At 36.8% G+C, this 17285-nt stretch overlaps 1 protein-coding gene across 21 annotated transcripts in view; it reads left to right on the forward strand.

Moving 5' to 3' along the window:
* DLG2 (discs large MAGUK scaffold protein 2) overlaps positions 1-17285 on the forward strand; it is a 1040391-nt gene that overhangs the window by 697428 nt on the left and 325678 nt on the right. For all 21 annotated transcript variants that reach the window (XM_056327218.1, XM_056327222.1, XM_056327223.1 and 18 more), the window contains one exon: positions 11201-11370. In XM_056327218.1, coding sequence (XP_056183193.1) covers positions 11201-11370 — 170 coding nt within the window. The remainder of the gene's footprint in view (positions 1-11200; positions 11371-17285) is intronic.

Genomic DNA, 17285 nt, shown 5'->3' on the forward strand with positions numbered 1-17285 from the left:
TTTGTAGTAGTGTTTTTGGCTCAACCTGCAAGTAGATACGAGAAATTTTAACTGCATGTGGGGTATTTTTTTGCTGAGGTGAGGATCTAAAGAATATTTAGAGTTGATGTAGAATTTACAACTAGTTTTAGCTGCTGGATATTATTGACCATGTTGCATGCGGTCATCGTGACCAATTTGAAGTAACACCAAGTCAATACCATGCAGTGAGCATTCATACAATTTATGAAACTTCAGGGTTTATATGGCTTTCAATAATAATAATAATAATAATAATAATAATATCAAGTTATTGATTTTGAAATTATTAGCTTTGAAATTTTGGTAATAAATTCATTCCTACAGCTAAAAATTGCCTTGGCTTAACCACTTACCAAGCTGGGGTTTTTTAAGTCAGTACTTTAAAATATAAATGCTAAGTGCATTTGGGAGTAATATTCTTTTTTTAAGTTTTCAATATATGTGGCAATTTATTTAAATTATACAGTTTCTTTATTTGGCTTGCAATTGTTTAAATAAGCTATTTTTGAAGTCTCCCTTGCTCTGTGAGCATTTCTCAATAGAGTGCTGGCTGCAGCACTGCATAAAAATTTGCTATCTACAAATTTCAGGTCTAAAGAACTATGTTAAAGCTGAGCAAACCCTTTTTTGATACAAAATGAGGTTCAAATTGCTTTTCAGTGGCAAAGGGAAAAAAGTAAATCAGGGCTTCATTCAATCACGAAAGCAGTGGTAAAACCACCTTTCAGCTCACCTCTGAAGGGAAGCCAGCATTCACCATCCTTCTTGCTCCGGGGAGCATGAACCCACATCTTCCAGAGGAATAATCACACCATTAAACTGTTGGGGCTATGAAATCAATATATTTGATTATTTCCTTCCAAAGTTGTTTTACTTCCTCAAAGACAAGTGAAGGTTATTTGGGCCAGAGCAACCTTGCAGTGAGCGTGCTGTTTTGAGAGTCATGTACTGGTTGTGGGCCAGGGTCTCCTCTGGATAGGTGTCCTGAGAACTGCTCAGCAGCAGTCTTACATGCATCTGCATCAGTTCCTATTGTCGTCACAATTCCTGTAATATATTTAAAGATTTCATCAAATCAAAGGAAGAAGCAGAATTTCTTCCCAGTCTTGTCATTGAAGATGCTTTCCCGAATAATGGGAGATTTTGACTGCAATGTAAGAGCGATACATTAAACAAAGTGCAACAGCTTCAGTGATGGAAGCAGAGGTAGTTAAAATATTTTTCTAGGAGATTATATTGAATAATAAGACAGCAGATTGTCGTTTTGATTTCTGTTTCCCTGAGTGTCTAACCTTTTATTTTATTCAATTTTATTTAAATACAAAGCATATTAGCATGAAATTTACTTTTGCCTTGACTGGAAAATCTATTAACATAAACCGACATCATTTTTGTCAAGAAAAAGACATAATAAAAACAACTTTGACCTGAACTGCATTTTTTTTTGTCAGAGTTCAGTTATAAATCTGTAGGTGTTACAGCAAAGAAACATTCAGATAAATGGAAAGATGGGTGGTAGTGTTTCCATCTCTGAAATTAAATGACTGTTACCAGCAGTTCAGCTATATATCTTTGGATTGAAAAGTTTGTCTAGCAGGGCCTTTTTTCTTAAGATGAAAAATCATTTAAGAGATGTAAAAGATGTCCTGTTTCCTAACTACAGCAGAAAGACAGAATGACCAGGGAACAATGTTTGCAATCTCTTCTAATGAAAGGATTTGGGGACATCAAATGAAACTAATAAGCAGCAGGTTGAAACATCCAGAAGGAGGTATTTATTTGACTGGTAGAAAAGCCATGGAATTCATTGACAGAGAGCACTGTGGATGTTAAAACTTTACATGGGTTTTGAAAGCAATTAAAACAGATCTGTGGAAGAAGAATCTGTCCAGGCTTATTAAATAGGGGGAGGGGGGTGGGGGGGAAGTATCCCTGACTCAGGAAAGTCCAGAGTCATTCACAGATGAAAGTGTGTTCTGGGTAATTATTGTGTTAATACTTTTCCTTTACCATCTGGTAAAGACCACTCGCTGTTGGAAAGAAACAGCAGGCTAGATGGACCCCTGGTCGGGATTATCGCATCCTACAGCTTTTGCCCTTTAGGCAAGTGAACACCTTACGCCACACAGTTTAGCACCCATCTTCCCTACAGTGTGATGGCTCCGGCAGCAGGCACAGCATCGTTCCTTCCCGTTAGGCAAAGGGCTGGATCCCTGGGGAGCTGCCTGGCCCTGGGAAGCGCTGTGCTCCCCACGGGCCAGCTGGGGGGCTCTGGTGCAGGTCTCGCTGGCAGCCTCTTGCCCTGCTACCTGGCTGTGTGTCTCTCAAGCAATCCTGCTACCAGGGGCCAAGCTCTCTGATTCCAATCTATGGAGAGGTTTTTCCACTACAGGGTTGTGATTGTTCTTTTTCCTGTTTTTATTCCTGCCATTAATGGGTTCCCTCTTGAAATCAATCACTGACTGGCAGGTTGTGCAGGAACTCAAGCTAGTGCTTAAATGAGCTCAACATTGCCGAGCCGCATTAATATGACCTTTCACCTGTGGTAGTTGGCTGTAGACATATGGAAAATATCAATCTGGGTGGATTTCCATGCTAGATCTACTCTGTTGGTGTCTGAGCTGCTTGGATACCTCTGCATGGGATTTCACTGTGCCAATTTGATGTAATATGAGCTGTCTTTCAGGTCAGTCTCTCTTGGATTCTAGACACCAGATTGATGGGGTTTTTTTCAACCAAGAGGTGTATATAAACACTCCCAAACAAACAGACACCCTGTGATAAAGGCATGCTGCCTGAGAGGATAAGAGGATAACAGGCTCTGTTCAGTGTGGCAGAAAGGGTTAACTGAAGGAGAGCCCAGGCCTTGCCCCAGGAAATTCTCTGAACTAGGCTAGAATGCAGAAATGATCCAAAGTATTTTAAACAACAGATAAACTGCTTTTTAGCCAAGCAGCTGAGTTTAAGACCTTTCAGAAAGAAAAAAAGGGGGGGGGGGGGGGGGGGGAAACAATTGCTGATGTCTCCTCTACTCCTCTATTGACACTGTGTGCACAGGAACATATTCAAGCTTCTAAATATATTTTCTTCCAACAGTCTAAAGGCTGCAGGACTTTTCCACTCCTAATTATATAGTGCAGTATGCTGTCTGTTTCTGACTTGCAACTTCAAAAACCGAAATTAGAGCCATAAATGAAATGTAGGGAGAGGGGTAAAGAGATGCTGTGTGTGATAAGGAGCTGGTCTGCTAATATTTTCACTTATGTTGTTACCCGTCACGTCTGTTTTAAATTAAATTACTGTTATGTAGACCCTTGACATTTCTTTAATATGGTTGCTGTTTAGAAGAAAAAAAACCTACCCCAACCTATGATTAACTAAAGCAGTAGCAAAGGACAATAAATGTAAATGTCTTATGACAGTTGGGTAGCTGTGCTGGTTGTATCTCAGGTCTCAGCAAGGTCATGTCATTAACAGGATGTGGAAACACACAGTCATTTCAGGCAATAGCACATTCTGAAATTCAGAAGTATTTTCTGAAATCTGAATTATTCCCTGACAGTTTGGGCTCCAGGCTCCGTTCTGGAAATGAAATGAAGCTCAGAGTCCTCTGGTAGTACATCTGCTAGCCATGCTGGTGTGACCTTAAGCCCTCCTGGATGAGATCTGAAATTTTTGGCTGCATACCAGTAGACATTTTTACCTCCTGCGCCATCACTGGACTCCTGGTATACAAAGGAGGGATTTCCTTTGTCCTTTTTGCTTTCTCGTGCAGCCTTCTGGAGGACAAGGTCTAGGACTTTGTGCTAGTGAGTCCTGGACATGGGAATCAGAAGAAAGACTGAGACACTGCACCAGTCTGGTGTGGGAGTGAGCTGGATCCCCGTGTGCAGGCTGCTTCTGCTGCTCCTCTGCTTCTTGTGCATTCTGCCATTTAGGCAGGAGCATGCTAGAGGTCGACTTTCATTTGGAAAGATAGGTGGCAGTTTTCTTTGCAAAAGCACTACAAAAATTCCAAGGGGTGAACTGTAGGGGTAAACTAACACAATTTCAGGTCACCCTCCAAAATCTCATGCAGGCAGCTGTGGCTGAAGGCTGCTGGTATGCTGTAGGACAGGCTGCGTTTCCATTATGTTGTAGTAAAATCTACACATTTTGTAAGATAATGTTTTTTAAAGATATTTGTAAGATATTTCTTTGATTTCAGTCTCTGGGCTGAAAATTATTCCAGTTGCTGGTATGAATCATGAGGCTGCAGGAGCACAGCACTGGGCTTAAATGAGCACGCCCTGCTTTTCAGCAAGACTTGTTAGCTCAGCCATGCTCCAGCCTTCAGGCTCCCGACAGCCAACACACTGAAACTGGTTTTCCAGCTCCGGTGGAGAAAGCATCCACCTGGGTGTATTTACTTGCAGGAATGCTGTGCAAGAGTGTAGTTCCCATCTTTGCGCGCACACGGGCACACGCTCGGTGCAACCTTCGTGCGTCGTGGAAGTGTTTGCCCTTCATCCTCTTGCTGCTGAAGGCTGGTTCCAAGGGTGAAGACAGCCAGGAAAGGGCAGGGGAGCTGCTTTTGTTGGTTATCTGTTACCTGTGCTGAGCACGCCTAGAGCCTGAGGGTTAGTCCCTCTTTGAGATGCTCCATGAAGGTGTAGACTCCTCTCTGGAAAGTTTATATAGACTGTAAACAGGAGTCAAAGGAAGAGGGATGCAGGTGGGGCTTTAATCCTCTATTTGAAGATTATGAAAAAAAGAAGTTAAGTGACCTGCTCAGGGTTGCACAGGAAGAGTTGGGGTGGCACCAGGCCAGCATTTTGGGGGAAAAGATTTTTTTCAATTTATTTAATTGTTTTTCATTTCATAGATTAATGCCACTTGCTTAACAATTTGGAGGACTGAAGGAATATTTTTTTCTCAGAAATGAAACATTGTGGTTTAGTCCTTTTTACTTTCCTCAGAACCAAAGACAGTTCTGCTCTTGCTAGAAGCATAGGTTAGATTCAGTGCTTCAGATAGTGCCTTCATGTTAAATACAGTAGGTTTCCATTTCATTGTACCAACATTTGAACATATATTTAAATCAAAATCACTCCTAGGGTTTCAGACTTTTATGAAGTTCAGCTCAAATTCTTCTGTGTCATTCATAAATTATTACCCCCTCCCAAATCATAACTTTTGTCAAGTATTATTTTCAGTCATTAACCATTCTATGCCATATTTGGAATTTCATTATAAAGCACATAAGCATCAAATTTTGAGTTAAGATTGGCTGGTACCTTCATCAGACATTTTCATAAGCACTAGATCCTCTCTAGCTTACAGAAATAGCCAGAAATTTTCTTCTACTGCTAAGTTTTATCTCTTTGTTTTTTAAAATAGACACAGCAGTAGTTTTCTACTACTTTACAATGTCAGAAAGGGGCCTGAAGGGATAGATGAATCTACTACAGAAATCGGATCATGCGTCTAAGGACAATTATACCTAAGGAAACAGTATACCCTATGGTACATACATATCATTGGCATTTAGGTTTAGTTCTATATTCTGTAATTGGAAAGACAGGTCTGAAGGCTGCTGTAGTAAATTTGAGATCCTTTATTCTGAATTCTTAGTTAAAATTTAAAAATAATAATAATTTGTTCCTCTTGGAAAGGAATTATATGGGCCAGTACCAATAATCACATTTTTTACCCGTATATGCTGTAAATTTTGCTTACTATGGGATAGGAAGGATATATATAGAATTTAAAAAAAAAAAAAAAAAGCAGGGGAGTCAGTCTTCCCTAACTATGGGATTAGACTGATTCTCCTAGGGTCAGATAATATATTTATGTTAGTATTCTCTGATCCCTTGAAGAAAGGATAATAATCAGTCCTTTTCAGCTTGTCACCTGTAATCTTGCGTTCCTGCTTGAAGTGCTGTGTTCTTGTAACTTCTGGAAGAAAGCAAGCGTCAGCTTTTATAGGGAAACTTTGGCTAAAAAGTTTAGACAAAACAGGAGCAAAGAAACAGAGTAAAATTTTAGTGCTGCTCTCTCTTTCTTTTGTTGTCTACCTGATATATTTCATAGCTTTGCACTGATTCTCCCTTAATTAATAACAATATTTTTACCTTGATTTCTAAGCCTTGACCACAGAATAAATAAAGTCCATATCAATTTCAGCTTTTCTGAGAAGGCAGATAAAAAATAAGTTAAATTTCCTTAGAAATAATCTATTAACGTTGGCCATTCTGCAATAGAAAGCATGGTAACTGTATTTGTGAGAAGCAGGGCTGTCCCGTTAATAGGCTGCCAATTAATCTGAAGGTGCCTGGATGATAACAAAGACCTGTGGATGACTGCAGGTTTCATGTCGTGATGTCCCATGGAGCACAGATCCTTGCCTTGTTCTTGAGCCCATAGTTGGTTCCAACTAGTTCCTTTGTGGAGCTGCAAGTGGGCTAATGTGTCTTGGCAGGACCATTTGGTCTTCCAGGACTCTTTGCTGCTTTGGGTTTCTCTTTGGGCACCACATTGCCCAGAACAAGTGAACAGAATGATCAGTGTCAGTTGTCACTTACTATATTTCTAATAAGTGCCTAAGGATTGTACTTGTCTTGTTTACTTATGACTTGACTGAAGCAATTATTAGCTTTTCAAGGATTTCTGCAGTTTCTTGAAAATGGTAAACATGAAAATTAGATTAAGGTAGTCAGGTTTAGAACAAACTTGGAATAAGCCCTTAAATAATAGTATTTTTCCTTAATCCAATCCCTTATTTGCTTTGAAGACAGCAACAACTATTGGTAAACTTCTGTGTTCCTGACCTTCCCCCTTAACAGTAAAACATCTTTCATATTTCTTGTATCAATTGTAACTGTCGTGGCATGATTTTAGCATGTCTTCTATATTTTACAATCTAGGATCCTTCATATCTGAATTATACTACGAAAGTCTTGTAGAATATATCCATTTTGTTAAAGTATTTAGATGAGTAGTGTGCCATGGGAAGAGCTGCCCAATTTACTTTAACTCAGCTACATGCATGGGTGATTCTACAGACTTGAATCAATTTAAATATACGCATAATGCTAAGTCCCCATTTCAGTATTTTGGCTAAAATGCTTTGGTTAATACTTATACCTCAAAAATTAATCAGAGACTTGTATACTGTGCTGAACTGAGGTATGAAGTCCCTCTTTTTTCCAGGGAAACAATAGCATGAACATTGTTCCGAGGCTTATGTTCTTTTAAAATATGGTTAGGACACGTTTTCATTCATTTCTTCTTCTTCTCAGCATGGCACATGCATTCTCCAAAATACTTCTAATCACATGTTGCTTTTTATTGAAACATGAGTCAATTTAGTGAAGAACTCTGTGAACCTGTATCATCATCAGATGCTGAGATTATATTGTTAAATCTTACCAATCAGATTTCTGTATCTTGAGAATAATTTTTAAGAGTTCTTGTTGTATGGAATTAGAGAAAATAGATTTTTTTCTAGTTTCTTATTTGTTGCAAAAGTCATTAGCTATAGCTTAGAATACAACTTCCTTTTCTGCTTTCTCTCTCATTAGAACTTTTAACAATTCATTAGAAATTTTTAAATTTTTTTTTGTAGTCTTAAAAAATAGCTGTATGAATAGACCTTTCTCAAAGAAATATATAGTGTTAATGTTTACAAGCAGAATGGTAATAATTTTAAAATGCTGAGAGTGTTAAAGAAATGGTTTAATATTAAAAATATATATGCAAGGTATCTTGTGGAAACAAGGAGAGCCATCTTGGAACCATTTTTTTCCTGCCTGGATTTTTTTTTTTGTTGAATTACTGTAGGTATTGGTGAAACTATAAGGATCTTTTTTGTTGGACTTGTGTATTATCGTCTTGGATTATGAGGCAGATCTTCCCCTTGGCACAGTTCTGAAACTGTGCCTGAAACAAACTTCTACATATAATGTATACCCACCGACAGGCCTTAGGAAGATTTTGAGATAAATGAGGAGAGGGATCCATGTATCAACTGGAATAAACTTTTGCCATATAGTTGTCACATGAATATCTCAACGAAGCCAGGCAAATACATTGGAGAAAGCAAGAACAGAATAATGTGCCCTAAGTGGCAAGACCATACGCTTGATCATTTGCAAGAATTTTCTTAAACTGGATTTACCAACTTATTTTGCTATTATTATTTTAAGCATTTATACTGTTGCATTATTTATATGTAACTAGAAGAGCAGAGTTCTTACAGAGGAGAAACTGTACTGTAAAAGCTTAAATAGAAGGAAAAAATATCCAAAAACCCCTGTCACAGACTTCTGGCTTGACGTAATAACAACTATGCCAAGTACTGGCCCTGAAAACCTCCTGCATAGATTTAAGGAGAAAATTACGACATCACAGTCTGAGTGGTGAGGTGTTGCTTCAGCTTTCTTGTTTTATTGTCTTCTCTGAAATTGTCTTATTTTTTAATGAATAATGATTTGGTTTTGTCATCCAAGTGCTCTACGTTTCTAAATTTAGAAAAGGTTCTGGAGTTTCTAGATGAATGATACTAAAAGAATCGTTCAGCCATTACGGTTAAGGTTAGAGCCATCTCATCAGCTTATGGCATTTATTTCATTACACCATGGACCTGCTGTTTTAGAGGTCTGAATATTCTCCAAGAATATTTGTAGACCTCTGAGATCATTGTGTTCCGTTGATCTACAAAATATTGCTAAAGCCCGCAGGACTCTATAGGCACGTATATTATGTGCACACTTTTGCATGTGCATGTATGTTCTTGAATACTCTATTTCTTTTATTTCTAAAGACTAAAAAACTCAGCTCTTTGTGAGGGAGGAAAAAAGCCTGCAGGTTTGGAAGGGTGTAGCTGGATATCCAGCTCTGGATGTGTTCATCATAGCAGACTGCATAGGGTAATTGTTGTCCTGCTGCTTCTGCTCTGACAAAATTTGTATTTGCGTACAAACAAAATACTTAGTATGAAATTATTTCTATGACTGGATCAACTTTGTATTCTCTCACTCCTATATTTATGCCATACTAGCAATATTAATCTATGTATGTTTTATTAAAGATCATCTTAACTGTTTTAAAGAAGTAGATAACTCTAAAAAGACAAATTTTAGACACTAAGGTGACGTTTCTGTTGGAGTGCAAATGCCCTTTTCCAAAGGGTCTTGCTTTTTCAGTAAATGGAGGTGTGTGGCTTACTGATTTGGGCAGGTTAATTCCATTTAATTCCATGTTGTTTATTGACTTTCTCCAAAAGACATACTTTTTCCATTAACTAGAGGCATCACTAGAGCCTTTATGAGAGGTTTCAGGTAGATAGGATTACCGAGGAATAGCAGTATTTACCAATGCAGGGCACAGAGTATATGAAAACAAAATAGATGTAATCCTCCTTTTTAGTGTTTTTATAACTTTTCCTTTTCATCTTCATAACCATCCAATGGTTAGGATCCTATAGTTTGTTTATTAAGCGTGGTATAGCCAATTGTATTTCAGATGTGACAGCAATAAAAGTCATACCTTTGACAAGAATCAGCTATATAGTGATATTAATAGGAAGAGTAGCAGCTTAGACATAATTACTATTTTTCTGAGTGGGAAGTGCTCGTAGGATGTATTCATGATTTATTTAAGAGAGTAAAGCAATTTATGTTAACGTACTTATTATTTTGACAGCCAAACCACACAATTAAACATTTGGAAAATTAATACTTCTGGCACTGAAGGAAAGCAGCAAACCCAACCATTGAATAAAAACTGGAAACTTTTGCAATACAGTACTTTTTATCAAAAGTGAAGTATCAATTTTGTGCCCTTTTCAAGTTCAACCAGTTGTCAGATAAAGGCTGCTATCCACATTTTCCCCTGTAAATGTCCTTCGAAAAGACTGATAACACACAAAGTCCTTGGTTTCAAATAGTTGTGGTCTTTCTGGTTTATTTTGTTTTTAAACAGAAACAGAAGCACAAGTACATAACAAAAATCCATCCTAAATTCTGAGTTCAGATAAACTTTTGGTAAAGCTTCATTATCTCTTCATGTGCTAAGACTCCCAAGAAATATCCAGCTCAAGTGTTCTTTTGTTGTAAAGAGTAAAATTCGATAGTTGATCTTTATGTATAGAAACATAATGGAAATGGGAATATTTTTAGCAACCCATATTTTCTTTGCTGGTTGTCCTTTCAGACATGCAGAAGAACACATTCATTTGTGTATGTCTTTTCCTTCTGTACCCAAAATACTTAGAGGTATCTCATAATAAATGTACTTCACAAGAGTCTTAATTCATCTAGTTCTTTGGAATTTGCTCTTCTCACTTAGCCTCATGTGCAAAGAAAGGATGGCCCAAGAGTTAAGTCATTAGCCTGCTGCTTTTCAGATGGATTGTAGTGCTCTCAAGGTGTAGATTTCCTTTTTAACTTGGACAGATCTGTCAGGTAAGAAGAATACTACTTCATCTAACCAGGACGTTTTGAGGGTGAATGTATTAGTTCATCCTCCGATGCTGTAGTAAATTCCCAAAGTATGAATATGAGGGAATTTTGTTAGTATTCTATGAAAAACAGGTGCTATTACCACACAGCAGATCTTGGAGCCTACAACCAGTGGTGAAAACCTAATTTGAGTAAATTTCATTCTTTATTTAGCATGAAGCATTCTCTTTTAAATTGTCTGCATTTTGTAAGACAGCATTTTTACTTTGACAGCTTAGAATTCTTTGGCTCTGATGAAGAAATATGAAATATTTAAGGAAGTATTTGAACAGTTACTTGTGTCTCTGTGTTAAATTAAATAAGCTGATTTCCTTAAGAGCGACTGTACTGGTAATAGTATGCAGCATGAGTGTTGTAACTCGATTATATTAGTTAGCAAAGACAAGTTGTTTGTTACTCATTTCTATTACTGTAGTGGATCCAACCCCAATTTATGAAGGAGGATGGCAGGTGTGGGTGATTAGGTAGACTTCAGTTTAAATCAGGTATGTGTTTTGGAGGGACTAAGTGTTGTGTTTCTGTCTCATTGCTGATGAAGCATATCACATTAAGTCTGTCATCTGGCAGACTTCTCAGTGAAAGTGTTCTTCATTTTACAGCACCACCAACAAAACTCTTTTGGGTCCAAAATAACAGCTGTAGCGTTTAGCATCTATGGTTCTTTGTTTTTCTTGTAGGGTCAACGATTGTATCTTGCGAGTGAATGAGGTCGACGTGTCAGAAGTGTCACATAGCAAAGCCGTGGAGGCCCTAAAAGAGGCTGGCTCCATAGTACGACTGTATGTTCGTCGAAGGAGACCTATTCTGGAGACTGTGGTAGAGATCAAGTTGTTCAAAGGACCTAAAGGTAAATATGAAAATGAAATTTTCAACTTAATGCTTAACCTCTCTCGTAGCTCAAATGGCATCTGACTTTGTTGGTTTTTTTTAACTGGTTGACCTGTCAGATACTGAAATGCAGTTAATTTAGGCTGGTAGAACTTGAATTCATGGTTGCATGTCTCTTCCTGAAAGATAAAGCAATTCAAGGAGTTGTGGTTTATTTCATTTGATGTTTACTGTAGAGAGAGCTTGTTACCTCCCAAAGAAATGCAAGATGCAGAGATACTATGCTTTACATTGGCAGCACATATACTTCCTCTAAAGTTCTTCTACGGCGACCTTTGACTTTCATTTAAGGTGAGGTTGTACACAGAGTTTCTGAATTTTCCCTTTTTTCAGGAGGCTTTATAATTATCCAACTTACCCTTTCTACATTCATGTTGATGGTTTCTCCTACAGTTATCTTTGGAAAAAGATGACAAAAATACTAAGGTAACCAGATATGTAGGAGAATTTTATTTTATCCTTCAACAAAATTGCATGGAAGATTAGCACGAAACCTTCACTAGTCTAAATCAGCTTTATCACTTCCAGCAGAATCTTCTGGTTACAGAAAAAAAAAACCTAAATTCCTTTTGATAAGCATTAGTCTTAATTGTGAATAATGTCTTTTCACCTTTCCTTTTGCAAAATATTTTTATTTTCAGAAGTGTTATTTTTAACAAATTTCATGTTATTGTTTTTCCTGCCTGGAATTTCCCTCTGGCTTTTTCTTCAAAGCTTATTTCTGGGAAAAGAAAATGGGTATTTTCACAGTACATGTGAATAGAATGAACAGCAGCAAATTTTTGGATCCATAATAATTATTTCTTAAGCAGGTCTTTAATTAATGGTGTATACATGAAATGAGGCTATTTGCATGTTGCTTAATATATATGCTATGCACATGAGATTATTCTACCTGTTTTATCTACTGTGAATAACCTGCAGCATTTTCAGTGGTTTCCCTTCCATCTCATCTGAATATTACAGCGCGCTTCTACATAGTTTTTTATACCAGTAATGGAGTACATTTGTTTCTAATACCCATGGAATTGCTGAGATTATCCATTCATAGTAAGCAAGGATAGGGCACAGTTTTCAGTATTGCACTATAATTCTTCTCTGTATGTCATGGTTATGTGACACAGCAGTGTATTCATCACCCTCTACTCTTGGAGAACAGTCAGATATATTTAAACACGGATCTGAGGGTGAACATCCAAAAGTCTGGATTGTGGTCAATTACAATGCTAAATTGACTTTCTAATAGAAAAGCATCTCTAATGATATTTTGTACGTGTATGAATTCGGGATAGTAGTGTAGGCAGCAGTGTTTTTAAAGCTTCAGAATTAAACCAAGTGTGTGATATGATAGTCATTTTGAGTAACCTAAGGCTAACGAAAGTAAAATTAACATATCCTTTCACCTTCTCATAAAACAGTAAAAATTATTCACCATTACCAAATTTTTGCAGCATTGTGGAAATGGACAAGAGGGGCAATCATTATCTAATAAATCATCTGTGTTTTGGTTGTATGCCTGAAACTATTTAATTTTACACTTATTTTCATTTAAAAAAATGGATACCAAAAAAGTGCATTTTATGACAAGCTAAAGAAGTTTTGCCTGGTTAGTGCCACAAACATAACTTTGTAGCTATATCCTTACTTGTTTACTTATTTACTTACTTGTTTACTACAGATATGTGCTATAAATAATGATTTTTTTTATTAAGCTCAATATATTTTTATTTTTTTTCTTCTATAGTATAGAAATAAGTGTAAAGTTCAATGAAAAAAAAAAAGTGATGGGCTAATTCTTTGCAAAAGCAAGGTTTTTCATCTTTATAATTTAGACAGTAAGGAAGCATGCCCTTGTATGCTTTCTGTGTGCCGCAGATGAAAAAGCAAAATGAAGAAAATAGGTTATAGATTGGCTAGAAATCTTATAAATACTAATTTTAATATCTGTAGCAGTTTTTCTTTGAATTATTCCAAATCTTCCCTGAAAAATGTACTATCTGTTGAGAGGTATCAAACCCATGGCAGAAGCTGAGAATAAAACCTGTGAATCTTGGCTGTAGGTTTCAGCGCTAGTCACTTGTGTGATGCTGATCTACTCTTATTTCAGGTGATTGATCTGTGAACTGCTCTTTCACACCATTACTATACAGTGCAAGAACAACTTAGTATTTATATACATGGTGTTTCTTACTTCTCGGGGTGGCATTGGGATCTTTTGGCGTCCAGAACAGGACCTGAAAATCAGCATGGTTGTTCCCACACCGTTCCTTCCTACTCTCAAAGCCTATAAAGAAAGCTGACTGGTTTTTAGACAAGAAGGCTGTTCCATACTAAACTTGCAGAAGCAAATATCTTTTCAGTTGCTTCTTTTCCTGTCTGTCTCAGTCAGGATATAACTCAGTATATACAGAGTTCATTCCTCAGTGTTGAGAATTTACCACATGAAAGCAAGTCTTGGCTTCCATAATACCATGTAAACTCAGAGATCACTAGCTCGCCTGTGTATGTGTAGTAGATCATATCTTTCAGCACTTGAAGGTGATAAAGAAGGAAATTTGCAAGGCTTTTTATATAAGTATTCCTTTAATTTCATCTAAGGCATTCAGAACGAGAGCTTTTACAAGCTACAATTCCATAAAGGTTAGATTTTTTAAAAAATGGATGTTAATTTTTCTAGCTAGCAGCCACCATATAAAAGACATAGGTTATTTTTGCAAATGTATTTTTTAACATAAGAATTGAAACGTGCATTGGGTAGCAATGGCTTTGGGCATATGACAGGGGAAAGGTCATGGTAGTGTGCTGCCAAGTGATCCCTTTTGAGTGCTGATCCCCATGCAATTGATCCTGTTGCTTAAAAAAAAAAGGCTGTCCTAGCATCATATGTGCTAAAAGGCCACGTAACTCTTTAAGATGTAAAAAAAAAAAAAGAAAAAGACAAAAATTAATTGTTTAATAGAAAAATCAAAGTTTCAAATAGAACTGCAGCTGTGCAGGTATTTTACAGCTGTGCATCCACCAGTTTGCCACACCTGATTGACAACATTGGCTGATGTCTGTAGTCTATGTCTTGAAGGTAATTGCTAACTGATCACTGCAGGATCTTCCTCTCTTTCAGATGCTTGGGAGATTGTCTCTTGTATCCCTCTTCAGTCAGACATACAATTTTAGTGATTCATTGTTTGGCTTTGTATAGCATTTAGTAGTAAACAGTAGGTGTTTTATTTTAGTGGCTCTCAGGACACTGCAGGTTTTAGCAGCCAGCATCTTTGCTTTAGCTGAGGGCTGTAAGCAGAGGAAGAATATGCAATGGAGCTTTCTTATTGAAAATCAATCGGGTTTAGACACTCCTGAAGATCCTGTCTTTAAGTAATATGCTTTTCTTGCTCTGTGTTGAAACATAACAAGATTAACAGTAATGAGAATGGATCGCATACACTACAGGATTTGCGCCTGGGGAACAAACCTTCAGATATTCAAAACAAAACAATTTAATGGTGGGGTTTGGCTTTTTAATATAACTTCTGTGTTACCTTCCAATAAGACCCTGAAAAGAAATGTTCATGAGTAGTGAATTGCGAACTTCAGTCACAATTCAGAGATTACAGTGCTCAAACCCATTCAATTGCATTTGGCTGGAGGACTTTAAAGCAAAAGAATTCCACTTCCCTCTGGGATTTTCGTGCTATCCTATCACACTGCAAACCTACTTTTTACTAAAACCAGAAATGTAAACTAGTATGCTTGATGTAAGACTAATTATAGAAATTAAACTTTATTTTTTAAAAATTTCCATTTTTAAAGAATCAGTCAGACAAATGGATTTTTACCATTGTAAAAAAATTCTGGCAGTCAGAAACTCAGTTAAACACAGAAGGTGTGTAATATTTTACCTACCAATGCCTAACTGATAATTTAAGCTCTGATATTATATAACAGAAGAAAAAAAAATGTAAAAACCGATGATTCCAGTAACTACAGCAGTGTTGGATCACATAATAAAAAACTTCTGACCTCAATTCTATAGGAAATGTGATATCTTAAAAGACAACACAGCTGCAGAAACAAAGTTTAGGATATGTGAAGCAGAACAGCTGAGTACCAGGAAACTTGAGAGGAGAAATGGCAGACTTGGAAAAAAAAAAAAAAAATGAATAATATAAAGGATAGCTGATTCTGCCATCTGGATATTCTGGTGGCTTGAGTATAAAGTCATAGAGAAACAAGATAAATTTCCCACACCCTTCATGAAATTCAGTAGTAACTATCATTGTGATGTTTGAGCCGTGTGAGAATCTTGTGGTGATAGCTCGAGCTGGCCTTTTGTTCGCTGTATTTTGGTTGGAAAGGCTCTGGACAGACCAGCAGCTATGTTTCTTTTCTGCTGTTTGTAAGGATGCTTCTTTCTCATTCCTGGTGAATTCAGCCAGTGACACGTTCTATTCAGGTACAACCCCCCCAGCACAGACACTTCACAAAGATGTTCAGGGGCACTTATTCTTCTACTCTTTCCTGCTCTCAGAATTAGGATCATTCCAGGACTTTTCATTTAATCCTTTTGGAGTCTTATTATGTTTTAGGGCTCTACATTATAAATTAATTCATCTATTAAGCACTGTTCAGCCCAGTTCTGTATCTCTCTCTGGATGGCTGTCCTCCGTAACTTAATATTCTTAATCAGCAAAGACAAACCAAGCATCTCGATAAAATACTCAAAAATAAGATGGGATAAATACAAAGGGTGTAATACGTATTTATTTTTTGAATTATGTATAGCCACCTAAATGTTAGATGAAGTCATTGGGCATAACCAGTTCCAGAATTTCCATTTCATTGTTTTCTGTGCTGGACTGAAGCGACTATGCAGCATGTGGTAGATTTTCTTTTCACATAACTATTTGTTTTATTCTTGATGACAGTGAATAAAGTCACTGGACCATAATGAAGCTTTCTTACTATACTGAGAAAAGAATCAGTATGTTTTAAGTAGTATATTTTTTAACCCATTGATTTTTCTTGAGAAGATGCAGAGAAATTGACCATCAATATAAGGTATGATTTCACTCTAGATTTACCTTGAATTTGTACTTAAATGTTCTCTACTCCATTTCTGTCTGTAGTGTCACAGAAGTTTGTACTTCTGTTTCATAGAAGTTGACATATTTTAGTTTGGATTGATGCCTTTATTAGAAAAATCTTGTGTTCTGTTGCATGGATAGCGTCCCAGCTTGCAGTGACAACCAAAATAGTCAAAAAAATTTCAGTAGAATTATCTGTATTATAAAATGTCTGCAAAATAAAGCACTCAATTTAGAACAGCAGATTAAGGACATTTTTTAATTTTCAATAATATTGCTCCCAGTCAGGAAAGGAGAAATCTTATCATTTCTATCTACTAAAGCAAAGCCATGGGTTAACATTTTATCTCAGGTAATAGCTACAGCACTTAAAATGAAAGTGGGAACTTTTGCAAACAAAGAGCCCCAATTATTTCTTTCCCAATTTCAGAGAACACTGAGAGCTTTCAGATCTTGCTGTTAGATAACTGATTGCAAGTGCTTGCTTCAGACTGATGACGATACATATTTTTTCATTAACATAGCTATCACTTCTACTACTATACTGGCCTATTTAATTTAAGGGACACTAAATACTGCATAGCAAACTTTATCATTTGGGGAAGGGGGTTGTATGGCAAGGTAGGCAAATGTTTTATTCATTTATGATCACTTGAAACCTTCAAAACTTTTTTTATTTCATGCTAAGAAAAGTTTTTATAGTTCTGAAGTGTTTCCAACAGAATTGTTTTTTCACAGTTTGAACAGAACCTTAAACCTTTTCTTACAGTCTTTTAAGAATTTCACTCTTATGATC

The sequence above is a fragment of the Falco biarmicus genome, chromosome 2, assembly GCF_023638135.1.
Source record: "Falco biarmicus isolate bFalBia1 chromosome 2, bFalBia1.pri, whole genome shotgun sequence".
NCBI lineage: Eukaryota > Metazoa > Chordata > Aves > Falconiformes > Falconidae > Falco > Falco biarmicus.